At 38.7% G+C, this 22,184-nt stretch overlaps 1 protein-coding gene across 2 annotated transcripts in view; it reads right to left on the bottom strand.

Moving 5' to 3' along the window:
- CDK14 (cyclin dependent kinase 14) overlaps positions 1 to 22,184 on the bottom strand; it is a gene marked incomplete at both ends in the record, with an annotated part of 270,287 nt that overhangs the window by 21,337 nt on the left and 226,766 nt on the right. For both annotated transcript variants that reach the window (XM_082479618.1, XM_082479619.1), the window contains 2 exons: positions 5,374 to 5,422; positions 19,365 to 19,428. In XM_082479618.1, coding sequence (XP_082335744.1) covers positions 5,374 to 5,422; positions 19,365 to 19,428 — 113 coding nt within the window. The remainder of the gene's footprint in view (positions 1 to 5,373; positions 5,423 to 19,364; positions 19,429 to 22,184) is intronic.

Raw genomic sequence — 22,184 nt, 5'->3', positions numbered from 1 at the left:
TTTTTTGGAAAAGACAGTGTAATAAATTCGCTATCTGGTAAAGGGCTTCTTGTCCGTGTCGCAGGTTACCGTAGGTTTTGTCATGATATGATTCCTCAGGTCCCTCCGGCAAAAAGGTAAGGATGGATAAAGGGGTATTTATGGGAAATATGAAACAAAATAGGATTTTTTTTTTTTCTCTTTTCAGTACAGCAGTATCACTGCAAATCATCAAGAGACAGAGGCAGGTTTATACACCTCTAAATCACAAAGACTTTGACGAAGTCTTCTAATTTTGTGTCCGCTTTCCACCCTGGCTCCCTCCCAGCACCGTTCCCCGTCACTCCTTGAGCGGCAAGTGGGGGCCTACAGGAGAGCTGGGGACAGCCCCAGCGCCACCTCTACATACTCGAACTGCACACAGTCACCCACATATAACCCACCTTTTGCACAGGTGTAGTTTTAAATCCTTATTGCTCCATCAGAAAGGTTTTAGCAATGACAACACTAAAGCTTTTTGTTCCTTCTGCGCTTGAGAGCTTGAATTTCAGTAGCGCTACGGATTGTATTACAATGAGCAATGCCGGTGAAGGGACAGGAGGTGAAGGGGGTAAAGGTGACCACCACAAGAGATTTTTGTCTTTAGTCAAAACCCCGGTAAGGTAAAGATTTTCTTAAAAAAACCAAACCAACCAACCAACCAACCAACCAAAAAAACCCTAAGTCCTTCTCAGGTCTAAAGAATTCCATAGTCTCTGTCATGCTTGAAATGAAATACAGACTCAAAATACATGGGTTCATCTCTATTCGCTCACTTTGGTTTCTTCAGGAAGTTTTCACTGAATAACAGTCCCAAAACAGGCCAGTTCATCCTGGAATGAAACTTTTAAACACCCTGGCCTCAGCAAGGGAGGTGTCAAGCACAGAGGCCATCTTGTTAGAGGAAGAAATCCCCAGCAGCGGGACCAGCTGTGAGGATAAAGTCTTATTTATATAATAAATACTACTATGTTGGGGAATTATGAAGTAGGAGTCCTATTTATGCAGAACAGAATTTGTCTTCAAATGCACCGTTTCTTTCCAAGCTAATTTCTCACAATGCAAACCATTATGACTGAAGGATCTGAAAAAGCTTTTTATATCCTACCAAATATACACAAGGATAATTAGTTCTCTTTTGTTATTCTTCTGTAAGGGTTTATTATTGTGGAGAAGCTTTTGCAAATTGAAACAGGTTGCATTGAATTCTGAAGGCAGAGCTGTTCTTAGTTTTTATTGTGTAGATATAATTGAACAGAAAAGTTGAAGAAAAAAGGTGAAAATATAATTCATTATGAACTCTATAGGAAGATCAGATTAACACATCTGAATTCTTTTTAGACCAGTATTTTATAATCACATTCCACAATGTGTTAGGTCATGCAATGTAGGTGAAGCTTCATAATAGAGAGAAGCAACTGTCAATGCAAGTCTTGTTTCCTAACATTAGAAGCATTTTCTACAAAATTTACAAATCACATCTTACCTCTCCACAATTCTTAGGCAGTTTGATAGTCAGTGAAGATATTAAGTGTTAAATTCTCCAAAGAACTTAATTCACTCTAAGTGATAATTACATTATTTCCCTCAAACACTTCCCAAAAGTAGCCTCTAATATTGGCGAATTCTATTTTAAGAATTTTAGGGATCTGACTACTTATATAATGAGCCTGCTGGGTTTCACTTTGTCATTGCTGTTACATTCCACACTTCTGGCTAATTTCCAGTTAGACTGGGAGTTAAAGAGCCACAGGCTTGTGTCCATCATTGTTCCATTGTCTGGCTCTGCCTTTAAAATTCACATCTTGTGGAAGCTGCTGTAGTCAGTCAGGTGCAATTATCCTGCCCCCAATCTACCATCTGTGGCGCTTTTTTGCCTCTGTTCCTTCTGCCTTACAGACTTGAAGGAGGGGCTGTACATGTTGGAAGAGTGTTATTCTTCCTTCTAGTTACCTCTCCTCACATAAATTGAATTATAATGTGCGTTTTGAGGTAAACCTCTTTGAAGACTTCTAAACCCGTAGTCTCACTCTTCCATGCCAGGACCTCAAAACATATATATCAACAAGATAAATGGTCAGACTGTGCCTGAAAGATGGAGCAGTAGACAGTGAAAGCTTCATTGTGTTTAGAAAATCAAAGGCGTTCTCTTCCGATTTGGGAGCACAAAGTTCAATGTCGTGCTCTGTTTTACAGTTTCTATGGCAGGTTCTGTGTGACAAACTCCTTAATTTCTTTGTATCTTAATCCCCTCTCTATAAAATGCCGTAACAGGACTTGACCTCAGAGAAATTTAAGCACACATACAAATACATCCAAGACCATAAACACTGTTCTTTAAGGTATATCTTTCAAAGGTACTAAGACGTCAAGAGGAAGTAACTATGTAAGGAAACCAATACATGCTTACAAAGAGAAGTCTGTATGTTTTTCTCCACATCTTAGGTCTCATGTTTATCCCAACTACCCTTAAAACAATTCTATTTCAAACAGGACATTTTTGTGTCATCATCAGTCTTTAACAAATTAAATCAGGAAGTTAACTTTTTTTTTTTTTTTTAAATTAGAGATTGCTGCTTTTTGAAACATTCGAAACATTTCGAAAGAATGAAAATTTCTCGAATTAATCAGTTTGTCCGTGTGTTAAGTTTTATAACTTAATTATAAACCCTTGTGAACATGAGGTCTATAACAGAAATGTTTATATATCCTTAACTACAGGTCTGCAAGCAACAGCGCTCTAATACAGCACACAGATAAAGATTTACACTAGAAAAAGAGAAAATCCTTTACATTTTGAATGTAAATGATGCATAATTTTGAGGCACTGAATATTTCCTATTATAGTAGAACCGCACATATGAAGCACTGAACTCTTATGTATTGTCATTGCTTTCGGTCTTTCAATCCCTTCATTTATGCTGAAAAATTGCAAATCCTTTATGCACGGAGCATTGAAAATGTATAAATATTTTTGAAGAGGTTTCTTAGAAATGAAAAAGCTCTGGTCTTATTTGAGTCAGCCTGTGATGTGATCATAACTTGTGTCAATTATGAAGTCTCAGAGATTGAGGGTTTGTTTTAAGCAAACTAGGTTTTGTTCTTTTTTTTTTGTATTTTACAAAAACAGAAATTTCATGCAATGCTCTTGAAGGAAACATAAGATAGCAATTTTGAAAATCCAAATCTATTCTTGTACTTATTCATAAGTAGGAGATAACTGCTGGTCTAAGTGCTGTTAAAATATAGAAAAGCACTCAGTCCATGCCTGCAGAATGGATGGAGTAGCATGCTAGTATCTATTCACTTTACTTACGCATATATGTGCCCCCAAGCAAACACATTCTCATCGATATTAGCTTCCTTGTCCCTCTTTCCCAATCCAGATCTAATTGTCTGTGTTGTAATAGAATTGCTTCTTCCAAGCTTTTGGATTTTATTAACTATTTTCAAAGGAAAAAATGAATTTGCAAGTTTGTTCATTGTAAAGGACAGAATATAGACAATTCTAGTGACTTACTTTTTAAAATGAAAGCTCAGACTTTCAGGGAATTACATTATTCCAAGCAGTAAGACTGAGGCAGAGTCCAACATTGCAAGATGCCTGCAAGGATCACAAGAACTGCCAAAACTGTTTGAGGTATTCACAAAAGCCACCTCTAAGTGATGCTAGTCTTCTCGTTGCTCCCTCTGGAGTAAACAGGAGATAGACTCTTCCACGAAAGCCACCAAATTAGTCTCCCGGTCTGAGCTGGACAAGCCAGGAACTTTTCTATAGACTGTTGAAAGTCAATTAACTCAGCTAGGTGACAAACTTTGTGAGGGCCTGCACTGGCTGCAGTGCCAGCTTTGTGTGTCTCATTGCAGGAATCAGAAAGTTACTCCTAACCATGGAGGATCCAGCAGTAACGGAGAGTGAGCTACAGGGTCATGAACGACACCTGGCACTGCAGAAATACAGGTTCTGACTCAAGGGTGAACATTGATGATTTCACATCCAACAACTAACAGCGAATTTTAACTACGATCCTGTTACATTAAGAGAATTCTCCTCCCGCAGTTAACCACAATTTCAAAAGTTGTTTTTTTTAAATGAAAAACACCTTTGTGCTTCAGTCCAGAACACTGGACCAAAAGTTTGGGAAGGAGCAGATGGAGAAGAAAGAACAGAATGGAAAAGTGAGTATAAACCTCATCACACCTTGGGCAAGTGACCATACTATGAATCTTAGAGCTGTAGACACACTGTGCTGCTAATAAATTAGGACATTGAACAAGGATTTGGACTTCTATCAGTAACTTTTTTTCCTTACAACAAGGAGATTTCTTCACTGAAACATTTCTTATCTTCAACTTCAGTGGTGAACTTGGAGGAGGAGATGCTTCAGTCTCCTGCTGATTTATCTCAAACTTCCTGGTAAACTACCAACAAGACAGCCTGTTGGTACCAACGATAAAATTTGGAGTGAGTATAAGAAAACAGCAATGCTGGTGCAGCAAAGGCTTAGCCTTGTTTTCAAAAAATTTTGGTCAAAAGAGAGCGGAGAAAAATGCTAACAATTTTTCTGGCAAGAAAAGTTGTTGATATAACTGTTATCCTGCCCATCCAACTCAAACTGTGGATGCTTTCTTCAAAATATAAAAGATGTTAATCACTCGATACAGTGCTGCCCAAATATCCTGTCTGCAAAATTTCTTCATGTGCTGAGAAATCTTCTAGTAAACTCTACACTCATGATTGGTTAGGCATTCCTGGCTTACTAGGCAACCTTTCTGTATTTTGAGCACAATACCTTTATATCAGTGACTACCTGACGTAAATGTGACAAAATTTAGGAAGCATTAAAAGGAAAAAAAAAAAAAAAAAGGTGCTGAATTCACATTGACTTTCTTCAGTCCTGATAATTAAAATATACAATGGTATGGTCATCGACTCATAGCAATGCCCAGATGGACACAGCAACAGGAGATGATTACGTGGAAAAAACACTCAAAAGTTGATTTGAAACATATTATTTAGAAGTCTCCTAACTGTTATACTTGAACAGAGAAAAGGAGATTCAAAACTGATGGCCCAAAGCAATAACACAGCATCTCTCAATGAGCTCCATACACTTGTCAACTGACATCCCCAAGAAGGAAATACAACACTATACAGTTTCTTCCTATTTACAGGTAATTGGCAATTCAAAAACATTCAAAACTGGCAGAAGCAGAATAATACCTCAGTAATTCCACATTTGTACTGTATTTAAAAAGGACAGAGTCTTTTTAAGCAAACTGTGATAACTTCAGATGGCATGAATCATATCCTTAAAGTGTCAAAAGAGTAATTAAAAAAACCCAAAAACTTACTTATTCCATGCTTGTCTAAGGTTTTTAGGGCTGTACTGTGTAAACCGTTCTGTAAGAAAAAGAAGAGGCACATTCAATTATTTATGCTAAAACAAGGATTTTTTTTTTCAAATATGTTTATCTACTGTCAATTTTCATCATTTCATCATTTCTATGTAACTACTGCAGCTCAAGTCCCAACACAGGGTAAGAAAGCCGGCACAGAAGCAGTTGCCATACAAACTGGGAGAAAAAAAAGCCAAAACAACAAAACACCAAATCCCCAGAAAGACCCCAACGTGTTAAAACTAACAAACAAACCAAACCAAAACAAACCATCATGACCAAAGCTCATTTACTGCGGCATTACCAGAAATGGGATTTTTTACAATTAATGCTAAAGTACTTTTTGACTGCTATGGAAAAAAAAAAAGATTTCTGAAATGTATTATTATTTTTTTTATTTCATCACAAATACAATTATCTATGACCCCACTGTCATGTTTTTATGCTTCTCAGGAGGCATAAGAGTAAGTGTGGGTCTGTGTGACACAAAGGGACACGCAAAACATGAGAGCCACATAAGAGTCCATTTTTTAAAGAACACATATGAATAATGAGCAAAAGTAACAAGTACAATGATAGCTTATTTACTCAAATGTTAAGTTCTTAAGTTCAGAGGTAAGCACTTTCCCGCTCGTATCCAAGAAAATGCCTGCTCTGCAGTAGCACTCTAGTCGACAGAGGAAGATGCTATGAAAGCTGCTGCAGAAGTGAAGAGCCAGTACTGTTAGCTCTTTGAACAGGAGATTTGTGCCTCTCAGGAAGAAACAAATGCAATCCAGCTGGAGAATATAATAACGTTTTCCATGAAGCCTCGTTGCACTGAAATCCTACCATGTAGGCTGGCACTCACCCTGGCCAGCTACCTCCGTGAGATGACATTAGTTGCTGTGAAGAAGTCCTGAACTTACAAAATACTCCACGAAACGTCAAAAAATAATTTTGCTTCCTCTCCACCCATGAGCATGACATTTAATAGGCACGTTGTACAGTTACAATAGTATTTTTTATATGTATGCAAACACATATGCATGCATCTTACTGTGCAAAACAGCTGTAAATGGAACTTGGGAGGGGTTATGTTCAAATTCTTGTATTTGTATATTTTGCTTACAGCAGTTCTAAAGTTGTGATACATAATCAGTTCTAAAGGTGCCAAAACTGTGGCACATACAAAATCCTAACATCAGTGTGGTGGATGATTTTGTTTCTTATACCTATTTTCTTTTTTTTTTTTTTTCTTTAACTAAAAAGGCATATGCAGAAACCTCCACTCTCATTGACTTCACTATCAGAAGTTTTTGGGAACGGGTAGACCTGCAAACTGTGTCCGAGGGCCACTACATATTTACAAGTTTTGTTGCTTTAACCACACTGATGCAGTTAAAGCAATGAAATCACTCCCTCTTAGATATGTATGACAAACATATTGGAAACTGAAAGCTACTTGACTATAACTAGCTTTAGCACCAGTATAAACTATAAATATCACTTATGTAATATTGTATCTAAATTTACTCGAATAACTTTCTTAGCAAAAGAAGCCCAAATGCTAACTACATAGTCATACTCTTAAAGGCTTTTAGATGTAGATGAACACAAGAAACAAAAGTTTGAAAGGTTTTTTCGTGTGGTGGTGGTGGTTTGGTTTTGGTGGTTTGTGGTTTTTTTTGTATCACCAACAAAAAGTTTCTGCACTGGGAAAATATTTGACTACTGTAGGTGACCATTACAGTAGCACCTAGCTGACTTCTCTGTCAGAATAAAGATATTTAGTTAAGAAGAGAGACAACTCAGCAACTCTCAGATGTGCTATTGTTATGCAGTTCTCAACAAATTAAAATTATTAGGTTGAATTTTTATGAACCGTGTTATATGGTGTTATAAACCTTAATTTGTTGTTAGGATTAGGATATTGTAAGAAATAAATTATAGGTCATGTGTTACATTTTACTAACAGAAAATATATTGCTCTGTAAATACATATCCTCAAATAAAATACTTTTATTGCCAATTTTGTGCACATTTCTTAACATATTTGAACTCATTTCTGATAGGCCTCATTGTCGAAAATGCTACATATTACTTAGTGTGAACTTGAGAAGCATTTATATTGAATACGATGCTACTGGCATTATCCTAAAACTTGTAAATTAGTAGGTCTACAGTATTTTCCAATTACTGATAAAGTCAGTTAGCCCAGGCACTTAGCAGCTTGGATACCATAAAAAGAAAAAACAATTGAAACCATTGCGGTAGGGTTTTTTTCTCTATTTTCTGTTAAGTCATGATACCACAATGAGTGCAGAACATAAGGGTTAAAGAGTGGAAAAAAAGAAGTTGCTGGGTACGTTCTTACTGAAAGCAGCAAGTGAAGAGATTTCCTTACAGTTGTCTGCGTGCGCACATTACAACAAAAAAAAAATCTATCACACCTGAGGCATCCAGATTAAAACTATAGGAAGTGCCAATTTCTTTTTCTCCCTATTATACATTGCATGCAATGCATCTACTACAGATGTGCCAATGCCCCGAGGCAAGTCTTTAAATCAAACGGGCAAAGTAGTCAGGATCATTATCAGATGCAGCCATGGTTCAGTACCAGTAACACGGCACTGGAGTCAGCGCCTGTGGATTCTGATTTAATATCGAATAGCGCAAATGAAAACTCAGTACTGAAGTACATGTTCTGTCATAAGTAGTTCAAGCATCGTGTTGGCATCGAGAGTATGACCCAAACTTACAAAGGAGAGGAACATTACAATTCAAAGTGTACCTGTTGTTTACTAATTCAGCTTCTGCTCTCCAGAGGAAAAGCCTGCGGTCCAGTAAGGTTAAGAGCCAAGTTGCATTGGCCTTAGCAGGACCTGAGCTCACACCTGAGTCTAAGTTTACAAATGTGAATCCAGAACATCTATGCGAGCAGATACTTACCTATAAAAACTGGAAGAAAACAAAGACTTTCTACACATTATAAATGAATAGTCCAACCATAGCACTGTCCGCTCATTTATGACACAGGACTGAAAAATAGTATGCAGCTAGGCAGTGCTGCGCAACAGCAAGCCCGACACACACACGGGAGTTCAGCTCATAAAGCGCAGATTTGCACATTAATCTATTCTGGTGCAAAAAAAATGCTGGCTGGAAAGAGAACTGAACTGCCTTGAATCATTGCTGAAAAGCTAACCTAGACCTGGGGAAAGACAGATTTTGATTTTACCTGTCATTCTGCGGTATGCTTGGTCAGATACTGAGCTGGTTCAAACTGGCACAGCAACGCTGACTTCAGTAGACCTACATCCACTTAAAACAGTTGAGAAATATTGTATACAACATATTTTCTTGACTGGACTGTCAGAGGTTCGCTCTAATCAATTTAAGCTATTTTCACTGTGGGAGGAAAACAGTCAGCTGCTTGGCCAAATTGCCTTAAGGCCTTAATGTCCAAAGATCTGTTTCAGTTCTGCACGAAACTGAAAAACTATTGCTATGCCAGATGACTGTTTACTGAAAAAGTGATACACTGGAACCAGTTATATTCATGGTGTTATAAGGGATGCGTAAGCAAACTCAACAAACTTCTCAAAGGGATCTTCCTTCTTTACGCAGCCTACTGCTCTGCTCTAAACCTCTTTTTAGATAAGTACCTTATTCATCATATTTATCAGGCAGGGAGCAGGAAAACTAGGGGGAAAACACGAAAAGGGCAAAACCCTCTCTTATAGAGAGGCAAATTTTAGTCCCGAGTCCTTAATTTCAAACTCCATTTATATGCTGTGTGACTGCAGACCACATTTCTCCCAACCATCGATATCAACTCTTCCCCCCCTACTCCAAGCATCCTACAGGCTCCTTGCTTTAAGTTCCGAATAAGGGAAGAAATCACACGTCGATAAAATACAGCTCACAATTTTCTACACATTTTTTCAGTCATGCCTCAAACCAGAGTCTTGTTAACTTTCAGACAGTATAACTAGCTGGGACTATTGTGGTAATTAAGCCCAGCCTCACGTATGTGCCAGCTTTTAGTACTTTCCTGAATTAATCCTTCCTCAGAGAATAAAAAAACACAGTAACAAAACCAGCTGATTTTGATTTCAGAGCTGTCAGAATAGAGAAGCTACGACAATCTTGTCCTTGAGTTTCTCCATTGTGATCCAGATTTTTAAGTCCTGAACTGTGAAACCACAATATAACACACCTATGAGCACCGATCTAGCAGTCGCAACACAGGCTAACAAAGAGGTAACCTCCCAGCTTGTATCTAAGGGTCTCCTGGTTGTGTCCAATTAACGAGAGAACTGGAATTCAGTCTCCCAATTACATCCCTAAGTTTTCTTTTGAGTTACTTTTCAGCGTGAACTACTCTCACACACCTGTATGAATGCCTCTGTCCTTTATTTCTAGATGGATTTAATACAACCAAATCTAAAGCTATATGTAGGTGTTTCTGACCAGCTGCACGAATTTACATTTTATGATTCTTTCGAGCATACAGCTTTGGTATTTGTTTTTCAGATGCTCCCATTGATTTGATCATAAAAACCAGTAGTATCAGTCAGCAGATCTTGACTGTCTGTGAGATCCTGGGAACACTGCAGAGTTACCATCAACGCTCTCCCAAGACAGAAATCTTTGCCTGACATACATTATGAAAGGCAGCAGCATAGGCGGTCCAAATCTCCGTCCAACATTGCGGAAGAAACCCCGTGTAGCAAAGACTTACTACCCCTCCCTTGGAACTGAAAGGCAAAGAGGCACATGTGAGAATTTCATGCAGACGCTCACATCTTCACCCACCCGCTCAACCATCCCCCAGGGCGTGCAAGCCACTGTCAAGAACGTGAGGAGCACCGTCTTGCTGAGGCAGCTGCTCGCTCTCATCAATGCTGAGATTAAAGAAACCTGAAAAACTGTACATTTACAGATCAAGATTTGATCTCAGATGGATTTTGAATTTTTAGCGTTCAAATTGTGAGTATATATACAAGAGGTAATAATAATAATCTGGAATGATTTGAAATGTGCTCCTTTTGAATAAAACCACTGGAAGATCACCACAGTAAGCTGATCCGAAATGTAAAGTAAAAAGTGTGATTTTTATTTCCTTTATGCAAACCCTTAAATATTTGCAAATCTTTTGGGGACAAATTCGGGAAACAAAATTTGATCCTCTGCATTTTTGTCTCAAATATACAGTCGTCATCCTCACTAGCAACCATGGCTCACTGTTAAAGGAGCTGGCTTTTCGCATGGCTGCTGTATTTCACTAGTCAAAGGTGATTTTTGCTTATGTGAAACAAAAGAAGGAAGAGATTTTTGGTTTTGTTTAAATCCCACAGCACCTAACTGTTTACCATTTGCTTCTTAGAAGGCCAAGTTAGCCAAATCTTGATTAATTAAGTTCATAATCAAATGCTGTGTAAAGAGATCCCTACATAGGCTGCATAAATAAGAGCAAACGTACAGCACTCATATTCCTTACTGGAAAGAAGTAGCAATTTCAAGATCTTCCTGTAGCATACCATTTATTCTTAAGATTTTAAAAGAGCATAGAGAAGGAGCTGGCTAATGTATGACATCCACCCCTTCAAGAGCCCAGCCTCAGAGCCCAGACCCACTGCTCTGCTGGGCACTACCCACGACCCACTCAGAGATGCCGGGGGGGCTCAGAGATGCCGGGGGGGGGCTCAGAGATGCCGGGGGGGGGCTCAGAGATGCCGGGGGGTGCAGTTACAAAAATGTTCTTCTGGCAGGAAATGGATCTGAGTCACTCTTTGCTCCAGACCTTGCAGCACAGCTTACTCAAGGCCTCGTGTGCCAAGGAAGTTTTTAGGACTGTGCCCTGCAAACAGCAGCATCAACGAAGCTACTGGAGTAACAACTGCAGAGTGGAAGCAGAAGTGAGCAACCAGAGAGAAGACAGGGAGGAAATTTCTTGCTCTGGTTGATTTGACAAACCTGATGCATCAAAAAAATTATGTTCTTAAAACAACTGCTCCCAAATTGAAGCTTGAAGACTTACAGGAGGAAAAAAAACCTGTACCAGAAAGCTCATCCATTACACCCACCTGTATTAAGTAGTCTTAGAAACCACAGTATTTCTTTCTTACAGAAATAGACAGTATTTCTATTTCTTATTTCCTTTAGACAGCAACACTGTTATATATGCATACTCACCTGTGTGCCCACGTACATACCTACATGCCCTCCACTGCAAACATCATTATCTGCCTGATAAACACGCTCCATCTGACAGACCTGCATCAAGGGCAGGTTCAAACAGAAGCGAATTTCAGCAGAACTCACTAGTGAGCTTATTAGCAGACCACTGAAGGAACTAGTGGTCTGCTGTGAGAATTGAAAAAATAAGCACTCGCATTTTAAGTAACATAAAACAAGACAAGGGCTTTTTCTCTTTTATCAGTCAGAAAAACACACGAACTATTATACCTTTGCCACGTTCGCCTTGAAAGGACCCAGAATAAGCAAGAAAAGCTACATAAAGAATTAGAAGCAGACTACATTTTGATTTTTAGCTCCTTTTTGGCACTATTGATAATCAGCTTCTAGTCTAAACCAAAGAACTTAAAATGCAGTTTGACTTCAAGGCATTTTTTATGTTGTTAATCAAAACATGCCGGCTAATCTGCATTCCTTGATTAATGTTCTTCTCCATTTAAAACCAAATGTGATTAGCTTAAATGCAAATATTTAAACATCACCATAATTAATATTTTGAAATGTCTCATGCATGATTTCTTTAAACGGGTTTTCTTTACATTTAAATTAAAAGTCTAAAGTGACTAACACTATATTGTGATGTGTAAGACTCATATGCTACTTTTATTAGATTGTAAGATTGAATAATATTTAAATTATGCTTGCTAAAGATACAAAGACAAGCATCCATGCTGACAAGCAAATTTTCAAGCACTATTTGCAGCACTAATGTGCAATTAAGAGCTTTTACTGAAGTTCAATCACAACTGGAGTTTTATCATAATCGTGAGTTAAACTTTGCTTTTTTGTGTGCCAAACGTCTTGAGAAAAATTACTTCAACTCCCCACCTTCCATCCCCATCCCCTCTCCTCTCATCCCCTCCCTTCCAAAAGCACCTGCTTCAGCAGAGCACAGGCTATATAAAGAGGAAGGATGGATGCTGTTTTCTAAACTCCCTACTGAGCATGAGTAGAAAATCTAATTTTAATAACCAGCATTATCTAAAGCACTGGACTTTTACATTAAATGGTTCTGCCTTTTAGCAGTGCTCACCCTGTCTCCCTTGCATATATAGTAGTTACTTCAACTTTCCAATTTCATAAAATTTTGTTTAACGAATGGTGAAAACATTGACAACGCTGCTTCTTTTGGGTTGTAGATACCAGAAATTTGAGGAAACAGCAAATATTACAATTTTGCCAAAACTAAAGGAAAGGGGAGAAATTAGAAATTAATTCTCCTTTACAGATCTCTCTCTCTCCTTTCTTCAAGTACTCAAATTCCTGAAAACTACATCTATACCAGTAATTTAACTGTGCTTGGGTCTGTTGTCCGGCTGAGACACCGACTCTGTCCGTATTACTGCAGCACCCTTTCACCTCCATCCTCCAACAGAGGAGGTGGGAACTTCCTTCTTCTTATGGGGAACGGTCCCGAGCCCACTCTAACTCCCAAACCATGCCCAGGAATTAATTATTTGGAAGCGCTAGTTGTCATGAGCTAAGGGCGTGCCAGAGGCTGCTCTAACAGTTTAACAGCAGAGACTTGCACATGGCTGGGTAACATTTGCTGGCATCAGTGTAGATGTAAACAAACAAGATATCGATTCAGCATGTAACGAATTGTTGACAGGCTTTGGTGAAACTCTATAGGAAAAACCGTTATGAAAGTTTGAAAAGCCGTATGTCCTCATATACAGCATTTCCATGGGTTTGTGCCAAAGGATTTTAGTCTCTCAGCTCAGCTCTACTCTAAATGAAGACTTAATTCCTTTGAAAAAACAGCTATCAATCAGCGGTTAAGATGCAGGTAGGCAGATCATATTTCTAAACCAAATCTATATTTATTGATCATGTGGGGAGGAAAGCAGAATTCCTGAGCCACAACACCAGCTCTGCAGTGGTTTTGTCAGTTATAGACTCGGGATTTTTTAATAAATCCCTGAAGTATCTGTCAATCTCTGGCAGACTCTGTGTTATCAGTATTTCCTATGAATGCTGTTTTCTCGCTCTAGTTTCTTTTTGTCTCCTTAAGGAGAATCTCTTTCTCTTAACTCTTTTCATCCAGACTTTAGGAATTCTCCTTTAAAAATCAGTGCTTAGTAGATGTTTCCATTGTCTCATAAAGGCACTTTTCGGGTGTATTGCTTTATATTATATTTGATCATCTGTTAAACATAGTGAGGTTCAGGCTCCTACACCATCAGCCCAAGATTAAATATTTAACTTTCTTTCACCTAGAAACAGTATTGTAAGGAAACTGATGCACAGTGAACAGTACAAAGCATTCTCCCATTTTCTCCACCTTCCCAACAAGTTACTTCTTCTCCTTGACCGCTACTATCTCTTCATGGACACCGTCACTTCATTTATCTTCCACCATGACCATGTCTTACCTTCTCCCACTTTGCTCACTGACAGTGCTTTCTGATAAATCTCTATTTAACTTCTTAGGATGGATATTATGCAGAATCAGTCCCAAACAATAATTGAGAATGTAGGAAAAGTGAAAACTTGATTTAAGTGTAGATGTTGATCCAAAGGCTTATCTTGCTCAAATATTAGGGCAGGACTCTGAATCCAGGAGAAAGGGATGGAGAAGAAAAGAAGGTAAAAGTCTAGACTACGAAAAATGGGAGATTTAATGACAATGGAGAGAATAATACTCAAAAATCAGGAAGACTCAGACACAAGACTGGTAAGGAAGTAGCTTGTTTTGGAATACTGCTTCATCTCCACTTATGCAGATGATACATAGCAGATGCCTACTTTCATTTCATTCTTGGAGACACTGGTCCAGTGATACGATTGGTGGTTGGATCTGTTTTAATGCAGCAAATATATATATTTCTTAAAGTATTATAACAAAAGAATAAACAGTGAAAACACGTTCTCCAAGTCATGTGTCAGAGGGTCACGTTCATCATTTACAATGTCTCTGTCCAATAACCTGTAACATGGGGCTTCTAAGCTGGATGAAACCTCAAGATTTTATTCAAATAGCACCTAACGCTTTTTTTCACAATTTCCTCGAACTGTCTTTTTATTTGAGGGCAGATAATTTACTTTCACAGTGATTGAGAATTGCTAGGTTTCTTTAGTGATACGTGAGTACAGGCAGACTCCCTCAAGATGATAGCCATCATAACAACTTCAAAGTGAAGCACAGAGGTAACCCAAAGTTACTTCTGAAGTATTTCAGGATTTTCAAATGCATTATTTAGATTGTCCTTAAGTAATGTACTATGCAGGACATGCGTGCATGTGTGTCTGTGTGCATGGGTGCAAACACAAACTGAGAGGACCGAGGCTGAGGCACAGAGAAAGGTCAAAGACCAGGCCAACTTTCAGCTGTAAATATCGCCCATATTACTTAAGAGTACTTGTAAGATAGAAAGTAATCAAAAATCTCAAAGCAGGCGGATAAAATAAAAGTTGGTTTTGGACTTTTTAAATGGCAAAAAAAATTATGACTGTTTTATTTTCACAATTACAGGCTGTTAAAATCACTGAGGTTAGGGGTTTAGATGATGTAGAGCCACCCACAGCTAGCCTTAGGAACACATTTCTTATTCAGCCTCAGAAATGTTCCCGCATATTAAGATGTCAGAGATCATCACTGTTTATGCACTGGCTGCTTTCCATAATAATCAGACCCTCGGCCACTCTAGTAGAGAAGAGACTAATGCCATGTTTTCCAGACGTGTTTCTCCTAGTAAACTGTGATTAGCGCTCTGCAGCACAGGACTGTGCCCTATCAAATCACAGCATGAAAGTTAGTTATTTAAGTCTGTATGCAAACAAGAAATACAATGAAATTTTGTTTCTACACTCAATAGTCTTCCCAACTCCACAGACATTTAATGTGCCCAGCATTTTTTAAACTATAGTAACTATTTATCACTGATACTTTCTGTTCAAATCCTATTGTTTTATGCTTACACAACTCAGTTTACAGCATCAAGGCCTTGCCTGAGTGGATGTTGATATCCTCATCACCACTGCTCTCTGCGCTTCTCAAGTTATCGTACTTACTGTTTGCAGCTACCAGTCTTAAAACTCAAAGACACACAAAGCACGGGAGTTACTTAACCCCATGTCATCTATATTTTAATGCAGTAATTTCACAAATCTTAAAGAATAATGGAGTTGGTTCAGCTTTGGCAAGACGTTTCAGGTTCCCTCCTGCATTTTTCTGCTAAGGAAAGGAAAAGATTAAGTCATCTTAAATGTATTATTAAAGCATTAACCTCCAATTTTGCTCCACAGAAGTTAGTCAGGAAAGAGTTTTTCAGTCCCATACACTGAGGAAATTTTCTCCAGGGTGTAACAACAATTTCAGACCAACAGGGAGGGGCGCATGGCTGGCTGAGTATCTGTGGAAGGAGACAATGCAGCCTTACCATAGCCAGAAAACTTTTGTGCACAGAATGGCGTGAGGGAAAGCTTTTTTTTAAGAAGCAACAGAGAACCTGGCATCCATGACCAAACAGCTCCAATGACCCTAAAGGCATAAGCAAATAGTGTAATTCCAGCCCATCCTGTAGGTCAGAGCACTTTGTGCAGAGCATGCTTTAGATGCTGGTACCCCAGGATGATCCCAGAGATGATAAGTTTTGCTGCTCTAATCATTCCACACTTTACCAGCATAAAGTCCAATTACTCAGTTTTGGAGTATGTAAGCCAAGTTTTGGTTGACCAGTTAGGTTATGCTTTCTACTGCTGTAATTTCTAAAATCAGCAAATAAGGAACCATAAGACAAAAGAAAAAATCCTTTTACCAAAGCCATGAAGGATATAGAGAGGTACAGAGGGAGTGCAGGAGTACAGAAGAGGACTTTTTCCTTTGGACTGCTCTCAGACTCGTGTATGAGAATTAAGGAACTCAGTGCTTTGCATTAACAGGCCCTAGAATAATAACTGCCCGTGAGAATAGTAATTACTCTGACTTGCAAATCTACATACTTCACAGATGTGGAAAGGATCTGAGAGAACAAAGCCCACACCGTGCAGAAATGGTGAAAATACTGAGTGACCATTTTCTGTCTTGGAGGCATCCTTCCTCCTGTCCCCATTCTGCATTTGTATAAATATTATGTATTTATAGCTGACAAAGTCCAGAGTCTGGGATGGAGAAAATAAAAGCAAGTCTAACACAATGCCTGTATAAAAATTAGATTTAATGAAATGCCTACTGTGGATTTATTTCCTGATGTTCTTCTGTGGTAATAAACCTACATCCCTTCACACACTTGGAAGCCAAACAGAAAAATGAAACCAGGAAATTTCTTGGCTGCCATCTACTGTTCAAAACTTTTCTGAATCACAGAGAAGAATAAAAACAAGAACAAACCCAAAGAGCACTCACTGACATCTCCAGGTTTTCTCCTCCTCTTTACTATGCTTGGATAAAAACAATGTCTTTGGACTGCTGTTAAAACCCATTACATTTCTGTAAGCATTCTGTGTATATGCTCACCTTTTAATCAGTACCAAGAATAAGAAACACAAAAGCTTGTAAAATTAATGACACACTGACTTAGGGCAGAACACTGTAGTATTCTTAGTATTTCAGTGAAAAGCTGTACTTGTTAAAAAAAGTTCTACTAATTCACTAGAGAGCACTAGAGAGTCATTTCACTATACAGCAATAAGGCAGCACTAGAACACAGACTGAAAAACAACGTGCAAGAAAGCTGTCTGCCTTCTCTTTTCTTGAGGCTTTGTGTTACTGTCAGGGTAAGCCCTACAATATATTTGTTCCTCTGTCACAATATATTTATTTCTCTGTCTCTCATATTTTGAGAGCTGCCGAGATCTCTTTGTCCTTTTCAACTCCTCTGCCCCATTTCTTGCTTCTTTGCTGTCCCAAGAAGCCACTATGATCCTGCAGATCTGAAGAATAAGACAGGCTAGAATGCATACAGGCTGGGGGATAAAGGGATTGAGAGCAGCCCTCCCGAGAAGGACTTGGGGGTACTGGTGGATTAAAAGCTGGACTTGAGCTGACAATGTGCGCTCGCAGCCCAGAAAACCAACCATATCCTGGGCTGTATCAAAAGAAGTGTGGCCAGCAGGTCCGAGGGAATTGATTCTTCTCCTCTACTCTTGTGAGACCCCCCCTGGAGTATTGCATCCAGCTCTGGAGCCCTCAGCACAGGAAAGACACAGACCTGTTGGTACAGGTCCACAGGAGGGACACAAAAATTAGCAAAGGGATGGAACACCTCTCCTATGAGGACAGGCTGAGAGAGTTGGGGTTGTTCAGCCTGGAGAAGAGAAGGCTCTGGGGAGACCTTATTGCGGCCTTTCAGCACTTAAAGCGGACTTACAAGAAAGATGGGGACAAACTTTTTAGCAGGGCCTGTTGCAATAGGACAAGGGGGAATGGTTTTAAACTAAAAGAGGGTAGATTTAGACTAGATATGGTGGTGAAACACTGGAACAGGTTGCCCAGAGAGGTGGTAGATGCACCATGCCTGGAAACATTCACGGTCAGGTTGGATGGGGCTCTGGGCAGCCTGATCTAGTTGAAGATGTTCCTGCTTATTACAGGGGCGTTGGACTAGATAACCTTTAAAGATCCCTTACAAACCAAACTGTTCTATGATTCTATGAAAAGGGAATCTTCTTTATGTCCAACCTATAAAATAACTTGGAAATTAGGTTTAAATGATACAGGATGCAAGGTTGCCACAATTTATGACAAAAGCTGAAGAGACTACCATCTACAGTAAAGGAGAACCAGGAGTTTACTGAGAGACCTTAGGCCTGCAAGGACAAAAACATCTGAAATTGGATTCCTGGGTCAGTTCTGTCACTCACTTCAAGATTTTAGTCATATAGTTATAAACTGAAGATTCCTCCTAGTAAAATATACTGGGAGCCAATTAAGTGCTTCATCTGAAAGCATCTAGTAACCTTCTCTCTACCACCTAGTCCAAACCCACTCACAGCAGGTCCAACAAGTTCAGGCTGCTCAGGCCCTGTCCGGTCAGGTTTTGAACAAGATGGAGATATCAAACTTCTCTAGACAACTAGTTCCAGTATTTCACCACCCTCACTAGCCAACATGTCTCCTACTTATTTGCCTGTTTGACATGTTTAAAAAACAGTATTTCTAAGACCCCCACTCAAAAGTTCAGAAGACTATATATATTACATATATATGCATGCATACATATATAGCATAATGAAGCTGACCATGTCCTTCTAGTCTCTAGGGAACAAATTGCTCTCTCTTACACAAACGTATCAGATGGTTGTAGAATATGACATCTTCAAGTACAATGCACATTAAAAAATTGAACCTTTGTAGAAAGGTACTAACAGATGATCTAGTAGTAACGTCAACTTTCACAAAATCGTTATTCTTTAGTTTCCTTTAGTATTCCTCAAAGTTCAGGGTGGTCTGCAGAAAAGTCATACTGATTGTGAATCAGCCTACCAGCAATCTGAAAGGTATGATACTCAGTGGCTGAGGAATGCAAGCCGGTCAGGGCTCATACTGTAATAAACAGGAGAAAATGCAAAAGAAAGCAAAGAAATTAAACAAAAGCAAAATCCCCTCTCTGAGCACAATAAAAAGCAAGCAACTAGAAAAAGTGCATTATGGTTCGTGCACTGCGTACCAGACCATTTTGAAGCTTGTGAGCGGGCATGTAGTTACCTGTCTCCTGTATTTTCAGGAAGAGAATTTGGATGAACTTGGTATTTCAACCTACCTGGTTTGAAATGGGGTAAAGAGTGGACTCCAGGCCACGTATCTTCGTTTGGTGTTCCAAGTACCTGTGCACAAAAAGAGAAAAAAAAAGAAAGAAAAAAACCACACATTGCTTTAATAAAGACTTAACAAGTCATAACGTTGCATAAAGTCACTCCTCATTGTAAGCTCAATGTACCTTACAATCTAAACTTGAAATAGGCTTAATTATTGGGGGAAGGGAAGGAGGAAGAAAGTACAAAAAAGGAAATAATTACTGTAGTTTCAAAGTACCAGTGGAGTCAGTAAAACATGTAACGGTGCTGTGCTCCTGTTGGGTTGCCTATTTAATCAATATGTGTTAAAGCTACTGTCCACTGACAAGTGTCAAGCTACCTGCATATCTCAGAGCTCTGGTGTTATAGAGGCTGGATATTTTAGCTCAGAAATAATTTCAACCCCTGTAAACTTAAATAAGACGAACAGATACCTAATAGATGCTAGAATAGAAGATTTGCACAGATGGCGAAGCAGACGACCAAGAGCATGGCATGAACAAGAATGCATAGCAAATACTTGTCATTTTAAGTGGATATTGTACACATAAACCCAGGAATTTTTTAGGAAATACAGACTTTAGTGACTCATGCATTATGCTTTGTTTCTATTCATTTCAACTGTCCTCCCTCCTCTAGTGTAAGTCAGACCAACTTTCAGCAGCAAAGTATTTAACACTTCTCATGTGAATCTTAGATCCTCTCCTCACATGAAAAGTTCACCCCCTGTGTATCTTTGGCGCAAATAATAAGTAAATTGAGAGAATTGCTATAATTAGTTCTCCCAAAACTGCTTTTGCTTCATAAGACATTAACTGTCAACGCCTGCTTTAAGTGAAGCCTAGAGGAACACCTAAATTAGCAGCTCTTGAAATGCATTTCTGAATGAGTTGTGGAGTTTGGTATTTCACTAGCGGCCCCTTTCTTGTTACAAATTCACACCCAATTTCTAACACAAATGAAAATGCTAGGGACCGTTTTCAATATTTGTTATAAGCTCAGCCCCTGGAATAAAAGGCTGATACTCTAAGTGAAAGCATTTCACACTTGCATTTATGCATTTATGACAATTTTGCATTGTCATAAATGTACAAAACCCCCTGCCAGCCCTGCCCCTACTTGCACTGCAGATCTTCTGAATAAATCTTTTTGGACCTGCATATCTCGAGTCACTGTGATATTCTGTGGTCACTTACATCAGCACAAAACAAGCACAAAGTTAGTGTGAAAATCTTTGGTCCAAGTATGTGAAGGTTTGTGACACTTCAGGGCAAGCTACAAGACATCTACTCCCAATCATTTGTAGCTGAAGAGATTTTTTTATTGTGTCTGCTGCAATATACATATGCTTCAAGAGCTTTAAAGGACCACTCTAGAACATTTGTTGCACTTCTTAAGCTATGTAAACATTTGTTCATGTCAATACACTCAAGCTTAAAAAAAAAAAAAATCTTAGAAGCAAGACTGGGAAGCCAAAACACAAAAATTTTCTCTTCAACTCTGCCAGAAGTGTATTTCATAGAATTTAGTAATGGGCTTAAAAACTTGAAGCAAAAGTAAGTGACCTCTTAAACAGACACAATTCTTACCTACAAGGTGTGCTTTATGACTCTAGGGCCTCAAATTTGGTAAGTGACTTACAGTACTAACGTGTTTCTAAGCTGAGAATATTAATGCAAAGATATTTTTTCTCCACTATCAAATACAGTAAACAAATAATCCAATTTAGATGTAGTATTACCAGTAGGAGGTGAAAGCAGAGCACCTAGGTGTCAGGGAAAGAAAGACGAAAGTATCAGTGCAATTATACAGTATCCACTCACGTGAGTATTTGGATATGCAAGGTCACTGATTTTATTTGTAAATATTTTTTTTTGTAGGACATTGCTTTCAGTCCTTGTGAAATATGTCTTAATCAGCATTTGAATAAGATAAAGCTGGCCCTGCAACCCTGATTCATCACAACACCCGTATTAATTTCATTATTGCTACTAGGGAGAGCACAATTCTCTCATTAAACATAGAAGTTAGGAGACACCGTTGACGCTATGTCACTAAATTAATTTGCAAGTAACTTTCACTTAGCTTCTATATTAATCAAGCTCCTGGTGCCAAGCACCTCCCAGACCAGGAGAGGGAGCCCGTGGATTAAAAAAAAGAGATTCTTGCATCCGCAGTTTAAGTCGAGAACTATGGACCTCAACTTTGCAACTCTTCTTAGCAAATCAAAGGAATATTCTCTCATGAAACGTCATAAATATAAGAAAATTAACCACATCCTTCTAAATGTCTGTTCTTAATCGTCTCTTATTTTAGATGAAACATAGCCAGCTAAGGCACTGTACAGATGAATATTAAAACCAGCTAACAAAACCTGAAACTTCCAGTGCAAGGTAGAATATTTATTAGACCAATTCAATGTAGAGCTTGGAGCTAAGAAATTGATTATTCTGATTTTCAGAGTAACATCAGGTTCAGTCCAGTAACAGAGGGCTTGATGGGAGATCACTTTTATAATGAATCTTGTGTGTCTCACAATTTTTTTTTCACTAGTTTTCCAAGCCATTTCTTTAATAATATTCCAGCACATCTGCTGCTACAGTGTTTAAAAGCCAGCTACAAACAAGTTCTGTGCATGAGAGTACTCAAACCACCTACAATATTTATACCTTCTGTCAAGGACAGCCGTCAGGCTAAAAACAACTAGGGTTTTCTATCATCTAAAAGCTTACCATTTTTAAGGTAGGGGCACTTGGTAGTTCAGGCAAGGACCCAGACGCTGTATT

This window comes from Vanellus vanellus (genome assembly GCF_965231255.1).
Source record: "Vanellus vanellus genome assembly, chromosome: 2".
Lineage (NCBI taxonomy): Eukaryota > Metazoa > Chordata > Aves > Charadriiformes > Charadriidae > Vanellus > Vanellus vanellus.
This window is presented reverse-complemented; position numbering and strand designations above follow the sequence as displayed.